Raw genomic sequence first — 12,582 nt, forward strand, 5'->3', positions numbered from 1 at the left:
ACTCAAAGCATATGGTTGAGTTTTTTTCTTTTTTTATAAACGTTATGTTTTCCATATTTACAGGGAATGCGCGATTTATCACTTCATTTTGACGAAATCATTGCCATATTATTTTCAATTAAAAAGGGAAACATGATGGATGTTTCTAGTTTGTTAAGCGAGCACGAATTTGCAAAAAGTTTGCTTGGAGAAACACTTTCTTTTACCGGGTTTGTATTTTTAAAGAACAAGATTGTTTTATCAAAGTATGATGTCATGAATTCTTGTTCAATTTTCTTTTCAGTGAAACAGGACCGATTGACGATACGTTAACTCGAACGCTTCGGAGTACCAGAGAACTTATTTCCGAACCATTGACGAATCGAACGGAGGAAGGTCTCTCACAGAGACTGTACGAAATAAAGGTAAACGTTCAAGTGAGATTTTGCCCTAAATTTACCCTACGATGCTGAGTAGGATCGTGACCTGGGCAAGATTTCCGATTTTTTCTATAATCTAATCTAATCTAATCTAATCAGACCCTAGCGCAGCCAATCTTTCGAAGGGATCCTGGAGAGTGCCTTAGGTTAGATAACGCCTAGCACTCTTCTTGTCATTTATTAACATTTGTAGTGCACCATTGCATCGGAATGCATTAAAACATCACAAGCGTTAAAGCGGCCAGGCCTACTGCGTAAAGCCGTATCGCAGAGATGATTCGTAAATGGGTTGAGTTTGAGCACTGAGTGTTCGAACAACAACACAATTCTGAATCGAAAGGGGAGGAAGAAGCGTGGGGACACACCACCATACGCTCCGTGATTTGGTTGTATTCGTTTGGGAGCACCATGCTAAGAAGGTTTGGTACTCCGGGACCCTCTGGGATGGGACATTGTATTTCCACGAATGCCCTGGACACTATTTGCCGTGGTTATAGCGCCACAACTCGCTCAAGATTTCCGATTTTTTTATAACCCCTAAACTTTTGAGCGGTTGGCTGATTTTTGGCAAAATATTCAACTGCTACAATTATAAAAACAAAAAACACTTTATCATCAGAAACAAAAAACATCACGTTTTTTTCTGTTTAATTTTTGAGGATGTGCGACAAAAGGTCAAATGCCCACGTGGTTTATGGATGGTCCCTAAGGCAGTAGTCCTCAGCTAGCTGGACCTCGCTGGCCATTTCGGCAATTTGCCGTAGTATCGCAGGCCGTATGTGATACAAATAAAAATTATTAAAACTTGTAAAATTTCAATAGTAAGAAGCTTAAACTAACAATTTGCCAAACTTTTTCATTTGATTTTTGAATATACCGTCATCAGGGGTGACAATGGGCCTGGGGGTGAGATTGGGCCTACAAAAATGCTGAAATTTGTATGACCCTATCTCACCCCGGCCCGATAGTTAAATGTTTTCCAGTTTGAACATTTTAGTGATATATACTGTCGTTCTACGCATAATTGTCCCATATTCAAAAAAGAGCAACTGAGAAAAACACGATTGAAATTTTTCAACCGTTTTTTTTTGTGTTTCTACGCATAATTATCCCGTGGGTCGCTATTCACTCCATAAGTCCCTAATCATTCCAGTAAGCAGTTTATCACTCTTATTTGTAATCCTCGTGCTATACAATAGGTAAACAAGACACAATACTTCGTGAAACTAATAATTTCGTGAAAGAAAATACTTGGTAGGACAATTATGCGTAGAAGTTCAACGATGGGACAAACAGACTTGGTGTTGTTTTCAAAAAGTTTCCGAACAGATTTTATATGTTTTTCGAAAGCTAAACTTAAATCTAAGCCTAAAAATGAAAAAAAAGTCAGAATCGACCAAAAATTACATGGGACAACTATGCGTAGAACGGAAGTATACTTCCGTATTAATTTCTACTAGTGCGTTCATCCCGGGAATTCCCGGGACAAAAATTCAAATTTTATCCTGGAAATTCAGATTTGGTTTCCATGATAACAAGTTGATTACTTAGTAATCGATAAGAATTTTAAAGCATTAAAATTTTTACTCGGCATTTATCAGCATTCATTTGGCTTATTATGAAAAATTGTTAAAATTTTAAATATTTTCTATTTAATATATATTTTTAAAAGCGTGGGTATTATATTTACGTATTTTACGTAGGGTAGGGTAGTCATCAATGAGACACTTTTGGTTTTCAACTTTCAACGATTTTTCTATTTTTTTCATCAGCATGTTTTAATGAGCTTTTTGTTTGTGTGTTCTAACATTGAACAAAATTTGAGATCGATCCGACATCTACAGCCAGAGTTATTCAACTGTCTCATTGTAGACGCACTTGGCAGGAACAATGAGACAGCTGGGGAACAATGAGACACTCTACGAAAATCAATTTTTTTCTAGTAAAACATCATGTTTTTGTATTGTTCCTTTGCAGGTGACTTGCCTTGAACATTTTAAGCAATTTTGCCAACATGAAACTTTAATTAACAAAAGTTATACTAAAAAGTATTTAAATTTTGTAAAATTCATATATTTATACCAAATAACTTTGTATGTTTGGTTAAATGAAGTTAAAACTCTGTAAATATGCCAAAAATCACTTCCAATTCATGTTTTGAAAGATTTACATGGATTTTGAAAAGTTTAATGAAGAAAAATCAAAGTGTCTCATTGTTACCCATGGGCTAAAATGAGTGGGGAACAATGAGACAGCCACTGATTCTGGGTATATACTAAATTTTGGTCAAACCTAATGAAAGGACATTGTAGCCCAACTCAATCCCTATGGAACGTCGAAAGAAATTTGAAGAAATATTAGTTTTGGTGTAAATGGCAGCCTACGAGCGAAAACGTATTTTTTGTCCATAATTTACTTTTACACCCCAGAATCAAACATTTATGAATAACTTTTCAAGGGAGCGTCCTTAACCAAAGCCACTATTATAGCAGACGTGTATCCAGTAGATACACCTTTCCCCCAAATATGAGCCCGATTGGTTGAAACTACGACTTGTGAGAGCCATTTTATCATTGTTCCCCGTGTCTCATTGATGACTACTCTACCCTACACAGCTAAAAATGTAGTAATCCAGCTGCGTTTAAAAGTGCTGGGTGTAAAATAAATATTGCATTATTTTATGCAATTTTATGTAATTTTATGCCCTGAAATATGTAGCCCATCAGTATGGGAAACCTACTTGGCCGAAATGTCAAGCTGAAATATGCGTTTATCGTACCGTAATCTGGGGTGAATCGGGACTACAGTCTAAATAGGGACAGCAGTTATTAGACCACTTAAAGCTTTTAAATTTGGAAATGGATGTACACATTTTGTTGGCCTGAGTCTCCGAAACCAACCAGAAAAATCAAAATATTGTGCTCCAACACGGTTAAAACTGCTGTCCCAATTCGCCCCATGTGTCCCGATTGACCCCAGTTTACGGTAACGGCTTTTCATCGGTCGGATGGCCAAGTGGGCTAAGGTGCCTGTTCTTAATGTTGGTGCTGGGTTTGAATCCCGTCAGTTGCAACTTTTTTTTTGTATTTGCAAAAATTGTACATGCAGTGTGCAATATTAAGTGTTTATTTTGAAGAAGGTGATGTGCATGCTTTTGCATGCGATTTCACCAACGGATTTTTTGCTGTGTATATTTATGATTTTGAATTTGAAAAAAAAAACATATAGCATTATTTTTCATCGAATTCAGGCAGTGTAGTGTTGATTTCTTTTCAAATACGTTTGAAATAAAACATGAAATTTGATCTAAAATTAGCATTAACCGGTATTATTTTATTTGTTTCTGCTTCTAGTTTTTTATTACACTTTCAAAGAGTTTTTTCTGGCATTTCTAGCCATTTCATATACAAAAATAAATAAAAGAAATTTATTTATAAAAAAAAATCAATTTGAATCACAATGTACCGTCATCAGGGGTGACATTAGGTCTAGAGGGTAAGATTGGTCATACAAAATAGCTGAAGTTTGTATGACCCGATCTCACCCCCCAACCCAATGTCGACCCATAATGACGGTATTTAATGTTGTGGTTATTTTATAATCCAAAGCAAAACACATAAAAAAATAATATTTTTGAAATTCCTTTTAAACTATCTAAAAATTGCTGTCCTTGTTTCGATTCAAGTGAAGATTATCATCAATTAATATTATTGAGCTTATTCTATGATTTTAAGCTTGAAAACATAATCAATATAATGAAAACATAGATACTGTTTCAAAAATTTCCCGGGATCCCGGGATTTCAAAAATATTTTTCCCGTTTCTCGGGAAATTCAAAACCCGGGAAAATTGGACGCCCTAATTTCTACTCATAAATTTCCTTCTAATGAAATTTCCTTTGAATAAAATAATTTTCATTCAATAATATGTTTGGAGAGCAGTGCACAGCATGCTGTAATGGCGGAAAACTGGATGTGGTAACGTAGATAACCTGTATCTCATCACAAGGGGGAAATAGATTATCAATTATACAATTCCTTAGAACAGTCTAATTGATGATTCTATTGACTTCTGTCAGTTTTCGACTGTCTGCCGCGCTCTTTAAACTGAGTCACTGTTCTAAGGGCTACCGCTACATTTTCAGAATATAATCTTTTAAAAGCACAACATTTTTCAATTTCAACATCATAGAATTTAAGCAAACTGCTAAATGAAGAAAATGATGTTTATTTTCTAACAATCAGTGTTTTATCGTAAAAAAGATTTATTCATTGGGTCATACTTAAGCTCGACAATCAAAACTTAGACAACGAAAAACTTTTTTTTCGTGGTTCGACTATCCGGAGTGAAAATGTTTTTTTATGGAGGTAGTAATGATTTAGAAAAAAATCAATCTGTTGTCATAACATATTACCACTAGCTTTTCTCTTTGAAATACAGACATTACTTTTTGTCCATGATGTATTTAACAATCCTATATTTCATCACACCATAGAGTTTACAAAATCGAATCTGTCACGAAGAACCCGCCAATCGAATAACCTTCTAAGCATTAGTTAGAGCTGTTACAACACGAGGCCAAAAACGAATCAAATTACAGGACCTACGCTATATAATTTACTTCCAAGTAATTTGCAATTAGTACATAATCGCTCCACTTGTAATGCAAACATCTTAAAAATATTTTAAACAAAAACTCAACGAACTATTTTATTAAACAATTAAGTATTAAGTAATCACTCGTCAATAATAGCTTTTAAATAATAAATTTTAATTTCGTGGATCCCTCAAGAGGAAGACTCTTCCTCTGGGACACCATCCTTGAGCATGAGCATGAGCATGAGCATGAGAGACCACCCATGGTTGTCCTTCTCCGTTGCTGAACAGGACCGTAATATCCCATCAGCACAACTGGTCACACGCTTCAACGATCAAATGATGTTTCCCTTATCAACAGCATGCATGAATGCGCTGAAAAGATAAAACATCACGATCATCAAAACTAGAGCCGGTGCGAATAGGAAACAGTCGTTGGCCACCAACGGCGCCCGCCATGTCAGTTTGTAGATCTCGAGGGGATGGGACGGGAATGTTAGTTAGCACAGGCTGCTACCAAGGGTGGGTTCTATACGATATCCACACCCCCGCGTGTGCCGGAAAACTACTTCTACTTGGGATTTTGTTAGTGGGGAAGGGTAATGGCCAGAATTCATCATAGAGGATGATGATGTGGCCCAATAATCAATGAATTTTGTTGAATAGGGTGATGTATTATGTATTCTCAAGGCAAACAATCGGATGATGCGGATGAGACCGTTCCCGGTTATTTGGTGTTGAGTTTAACATAAATGATTCAATCTTAGACAGCCGGCTGTGGAAAGATAGAATCAAAATTATGTGTGATTAAAAGGTGAAATATTAAACTCAGCGTAACATATTTACGTAGAGTTGCCCTGAGACTATATATACTTTTAAATTATTATAAGATGAGCGACCAATTAATGACTGAAGAGTTATGATGTTATCTGAAGGACTTGAACAATCGCGTTGAAACAATATTTGTCGCCGTGATTCGCGGGAAACGAATGGTCGAATTGAATGATAATTTATATTTTGCTGACGCAATTTAAAAAGAATCTTCCCGTGAAATAATTGCAAATCATAGAACAAAGAAATCCGACTGTGATGTGTATCAAATACATGACTAACGAGAAAAACACACCGACGACGATGGACGAAAACGGAACGCGAAAAAAATGCGTCCCGACGGACAGGCACCTCGAAATGAACTGGCTCAGCTCTGCTGTAGCTGTTATCATGACAACCAGAGCTAGCCGCACCTTCACACACACACGCACGAACTCACCCGAAATACACACCGACGACGATCGACGAAAACGGAACGCGAAAAAAAAAAATGCGTCCCGACGGACAGGCACCGCGAAACGAACTGGCTCAGCTCTGCTGTCATCGTGACAACCAGAGCTAGCCGCACCTTCACACACACACACACGCACGAACTCACCCGAAATACACACCGACGACGATCGACGAAAACGGAACGCGAAAAAAAAATGCGTCCCGACGGACAGGCACCGCGAAACGAACTGGCTCAGCTCTGCTGTCATCGTGACAACCAGAGCTAGCCGCACCTTCACACACACACGCACGAACTCACCCGAAATACACACCGACGACGATCGACGAAAACGGAACGCGAAAAAAAAATGCGTCCCGACGGACAGGCACCGCGAAACGAACTGGCTCAGCTCTGCTGTCATCGTGACAACCAGAGCTAGCCGCACCTTCACACACACACACACGCACGAACTCACCCGAAATACACACCGACGACGATCGACGAAAACGGAACGCGAAAAAAAATGCGTCCCGACGGACAGGCACCGCGAAACGAACTGGCTCAGCTCTGCTGTCATCGTGACAACCAGAGCTAGCCGCACCTTCACACACACACGCACGAACTCACCCGAAATACACACCGACGACGATCGACGAAAACGGAACGCGAAAAAAAATGCGTCCCGACGGACAGGCACCGCGAAACGAACTGGCTCAGCTCTGCTGTCATCGTGACAACCAGAGCTAGCCGCACCTTCACACACACACGCACGAACTCACCCGAAATACACACCGACGACGATCGACGAAAACGGAACGCGAAAAAAAAAATGCGTCCCGACGGACAGGCACCGCGAAACGAACTGGCTCAGCTCTGCTGTCATCGTGACAACCAGAGCTAGCCGCACCTTCACACACACACGCACGAACTCACCCGAAATACACACCGACGACGATCGACGAAAACGGAACGCGAAAAAAAAAATGCGTCCCGACGGACAGGCACCGCGAAACGAACTGGCTCAGCTCTGCTGTCATCGTGACAACCAGAGCTAGCCGCACCTTCACACACACACACACGCACGAACTCACCCGAAATACACACCGACGACGATCGACGAAAACGGAACGCGAAAAAAAAATGCGTCCCGACGGACAGGCACCGCGAAACGAACTGGCTCAGCTCTGCTGTCATCGTGACAACCAGAGCTAGCCGCACCTTCACACACACACGCACGAACTCACCCGAAATACACACCGACGACGATCGACGAAAACGGAACGCGAAAAAAAATGCGTCCCGACGGACAGGCACCGCGAAACGAACTGGCTCAGCTCTGCTGTCATCGTGACAACCAGAGCTAGCCGCACCTTCACACACACACACACGCACGAACTCACCCGAAATACACACCGACGACGATCGACGAAAACGGAACGCGAAAAAAAAAATGCGTCCCGACGGACAGGCACCGCGAAACGAACTGGCTCAGCTCTGCTGTCATCGTGACAACCAGAGCTAGCCGCACCTTCACACACACACGCACGAACTCACCCGAAATACACACCGACGACGATCGACGAAAACGGAACGCGAAAAAAAATGCGTCCCGACGGACAGGCACCGCGAAACGAACTGGCTCAGCTCTGCTGTCATCGTGACAACCAGAGCTAGCCGCACCTTCACACACACACGCACGAACTCACCCGAAATACACACCGACGACGATGGACGAAAACGGAACGCGAAAAAAATGCGTCCCGACGGATAGGCACCTCGAAATGAACTCTCTTCCTCTGGGACACCATCCTTGTAGTTTAACTCACCGCACATCTAATTAGTCCTTGGCTCAATTTTTATTTTCAATTTTCTTGTTTATGTGTATACGAGCTAAGGATAGTTTGCGTCCATTACCAGGAAGTTCTTATGAGCTTTTTGGTGTGGGAAAGTTTGGTGGGCCTTTAAAAAAATGGTACCTCTATTCTCTCGTCTCGAGGCCATTATTCTCTCGGACTAGCGCTGCCCAGTTTTGGGTGTAGGCAATCAACTATTCAAATTTGACTAGAACTCGAATTTGATGTTAAAACATAACAATGACAAAAGTGAAAATAATATGTTTGTTCAGAACCATGCTTGCCTATGTTTATTATTGCCGTCCGTTTTAAAACTTCGAGAACCGTCATCAGGGGTGACATTGCGTTTGGGGAGTGAGATTGGGTCATACAAAAATGCTGAAATTTGTATGACCCAATCTCACCCTCAGACCCAATGTCACCCATGATGACGGAATATATTTTAAGGTTAAATTTTATTTTCGGAGAGAAATTTTGCGAAAATTTCAAATATTTACAAAAAATCCAAATTCACCCATTTCCGAATTGTTATTTACTGTGTTTTGTTTTCTCCTGAAATCTTTCCTATAGTTGAGTCGTGTTTATATGTTGCTATTTCTTATGTCGCGGTGTTTTGTTATAATATTTTGGTCCTAAGCATGTTATAAAAGTTTTTCAAAAGTATAATAGTAATATTTGTGTTAATTCTTCAACCATTCCAAAAATTGAGTAAGGGCTCGAACCTCATTTGTTTCATGAAATGGGTGAAGAATGAAAACAATGGACAGTGAAAGAAATATACTATTTGAAGAATCAATAGTAAAAGAAAGATAGTAATTTATGAAGTAGATAAAGAAATTAACAATAATTAATAAATAGAGGTAACAAACAAGCTTAGATTGTATTGAGGGCAATTTACAGTGAAGTTGAGAAATTATTGAAATAGATAAATAAAGAAAAGGCACATGATAAACGCTGCCAAATTAAGGGAAAGCAGTAAGTTTGTTACAGCAGCATCAATTGGTAAAATAGAATGGAAAAGCGTTGAGAAATAAGAGAATCAAATGAGTAAAATCGAAATCAAATAGAGGATAGTAAACAGAAGCCGCGTTAGAAAATCAGTAGAGCAAAATAAAAATAGGAGATAGGTGGTAGTTGAAATGGAAAGAAGAGAAACCCCGTTGTACGATGTTTCAGGTACATCCACAGCAGTTGACTCAACATACTGCGAATCAAAACAATACCGTCTACAATCACAAATTACTTCCCTTTCCCACATTGTCGCGCCCTTTCTTTTAGCCGTCTCGACTTTGACCCGCGTTGTCAAAGGTTTACGATCCATTTCCACAGGCCACCAGCTAGGTCATCATGAAAACCAAGCCAACGTGGAGGTAAGAAAATAGGACACTTGCAAGGAACCAGAGCTGTACTGTCTTTATCAAGAATGATCTAACAGGACTACGGACGTAGTCAGTGACGCTCCTTCCAGGATGTTCCTCGCCTGAGCGTCAACTGAAGAGGTATCATCAGTATCATTCGCCCTTGGCCTGCATTAAGGTTTTTAACTAATTATGAATATAATGTATATCTCCTGCTTGATAGATATAGTTTGTAAAAAAAGTATTTACACCCCTTGGGCACTTTGCACATTTTGTGATGAAACATGTAAACAATTTAAAGTTTGACAGAAACCTAGTACTACGTTTTGTTCAGAAATTCATGCCGAACATGTTGGTTTAAAAAGCTCATGAAAAGGTGATTTCCATAAAAAGTTATATAACAAATACAGAAATCAAAAACGGTGCAAAAAAGTTTGTACACCTTTCGGAAAATTAAAATAAATAATGTTATTTGTTGACAAATCACCATAAATCCAGTCTCCCAACTCCAAATAGCCATCCTTGACTGATTAAAAGAATAATTTGGATCGAATATAAAGTTTACTAACTACTTAGTATAAAAGTATATATAACTTTGGAAATTCTATATAAAACTTATCTAAACCTAATTTTGCAAACTTTTAGTTTAACTGAATGTCAATATTTTACCATATAATTGCTAAATAAACATTCTGAAGTGGGTATAACAGCGTATTAGGGGTCTTTGTATCGAAAAATCAAAATCAAACCATCAACATTAACGTCCTCCGGGTTTCTGCTCGAACCAAGGAGTCCGAAGGCTTGAATGGGGAGAGCACCCAAACCTCTTTCTACTCCAAGGAACCTTCCACCCCAATGTTTGAACTGACGACCTTTGGATTGCGAGTCCAACCGCCGCCAGCGATTCCACCGGAGTAGGCTTGGTTTGGTGTGTAGTTTGTACTTATGGCATGGAGACAACTCCTACACCTGGAATGACATAACGGCCTAACAACCAAGGCCGGGACCGAAAATTTACTTCCTCATCCGTTGGAAGGTTGGAGCAGATGGGAATCGAACCCAGAATCATCCGCTTACAAAGCGGACAGCGTAACCATTCGGCCACGCACTGCCACTGTCTTTGTGTCGATAGAATAGATTTTTCGTTGGGATTTCGTACTAACCCGGAATTAAGTCGTTGGAAAATCCGCCGGCATCCAAACCGGTCCACAATTCACAAGTCAACCTGTGTGAGTTAACTTTTGTCCCTGATCATGAATCCGAGGTCCGTTTTCTGATATCTGGTGACGGAGGGGCGGTAAGACCCCTTTCATTTTTGAACATGTGAAAAAGAGGTGTTTTTCCATCATTTACAGCCTGAAACGGTAATGAGATAGAAATTTGGTGTCAAAGGGACTTTTATGTGAAATTGTACGCCCGATTTGATGGCTTACTCAGAATTCCGAAGCGTATTTTTCATCGAAAAAACACTGAAAAAGTTTTAAAAACTCTGCAATTTTCCGTTACTCGACTGGAACATGTTATTTTAAGGGAAATTTAATAAAAAAAAAAGAAAAAAAATCGCGATTTTACGAAAAAATGTTTTGAAAATGTTGGTCGTCGTTGATCATGCCCGTCTATAATCACCCGCGACAGACAAGGACGACGAAACAAAGAAAAACGCAAAATGTCTTGCAAAATGTAGTTTTTTCAAATCATTTTTTTTCGTAAAATCACGATAACTCGTGATGTTTTTGAGAAAACCCCTTATGTTTGTATATCATTTTTTTTGTAATTGTCTGCTCTACAACTTTGTAGAACATTGTTACACTCTAAAAAATAAACCTGCAAAGTTAAAAAAAACACGAAATTTTAAAATGAATAATTTTCTCTAAATAAACAATTATACAGTCAAGTAACGGAAAATGGCAGGGTAAAACTTTTTTAGTGTTTTTTTTAAATGAAAAAATAGGGTTTTTTTTCAAAATTCTAAGTACGCCGTTAAATTGGCGTGACAACAAATTTCTATCAGATCACCTTTTCAGGCTGTAAATTATTGAAAAAACACCTCTTTATGGCATGTTCAAAAATGGAAGGGGTCGTACCACCCCTCCGTCACGAGATCAGGGACAAATGTTACCCCTTAGGACAAAGTTTCACCCAAATCGAAGGCAACTTTTCTCGATTTCGTGTGAGTTGGTAGAGAATTACCCATATAAAAAATACCGTTTTTTGATTTTTGTATTTTTCCCAAAACTAAAGTGAGCAATTCTCTACCAAAATCGAAAATGGATTTTATTTGTATTTTTTATTTGGTTCAAACTTTGTGGGGGCCTTCCCTTTGACCAAATAAGCTATTTTGTGTCATTGGTTCACCCATACAAGTCTCCATACAATTTTGGCAGCTGTCCATACAAAAATGGTACGTACATATTCAAATGGCTGTAACTTTTGAGTGAATTTACTGTCTTGAGCAAAGTTGCAGGTATTGTATTGAGGTATATGTATTGAGAACAATATACAGTATGTAAAAAAAGTATTTACACCCCTTGGGCACTATGCACCTTTTGTGATGAAACATGTAAAAACATTAAAGTTTGACAGAAACCTAGTACTACGTTTTGTTCAGAAACTCATGCCAAACATTTTGCTACAAAAAGCTCATGAAAATATGATTTCTTTAAAAAGTTATATGACAAATACTATTACGAAAATAAAAAAGGTGCAAAAAAAGTTTGTACACCTTTCGAAAAATTAACATAAATAATGTTATTTGTTGACAAATCACCATAAATCCAGTCTCCCAACTCCAAATAGGCATCCTTGACTGATTAAAAAAATAATTTGGATTGAATATAAAGTTTACTAACTACTTAGTATAAAAGTTTATATAACTTTGGAAATTCTATATAAAACTTAGCTAAACTTAATTTTGCAAACTTTTAATTCAAATAAATGTCAATATATTACCATAGAATTGCTAAATAAACTTTTTGGAGTGGGTATAACACCGTTTTGGGGGTAGTTGTATCGTTAGAATAGATTTTTCGTTGGAATTTCGTACCAACCCGGAATTACGTCGTCGGAAAATCCGCCGGCATCTGAACCGGTCC

General features: G+C 38.7%; 1 protein-coding gene across 8 annotated transcripts in view; it reads left to right on the forward strand.

Annotated features, from left to right (window-relative positions):
- LOC120419408 (dystrophin, isoforms A/C/F/G/H) overlaps positions 1 to 12,582 on the forward strand; it is a 150,119-nt gene that overhangs the window by 67,813 nt on the left and 69,724 nt on the right. For all 8 annotated transcript variants that reach the window (XM_039582083.2, XM_039582085.2, XM_039582086.2 and 5 more), the window contains 2 exons: positions 64 to 209; positions 284 to 404. In XM_039582083.2, the coding sequence (XP_039438017.1) occupies positions 64 to 209; positions 284 to 404 (267 nt within the window). The remainder of the gene's footprint in view (positions 1 to 63; positions 210 to 283; positions 405 to 12,582) is intronic.

Source organism: Culex pipiens, chromosome 2, assembly GCF_016801865.2.
Source record: "Culex pipiens pallens isolate TS chromosome 2, TS_CPP_V2, whole genome shotgun sequence".
NCBI classification, from domain to species: Eukaryota; Metazoa; Arthropoda; class Insecta; order Diptera; family Culicidae; genus Culex; species Culex pipiens.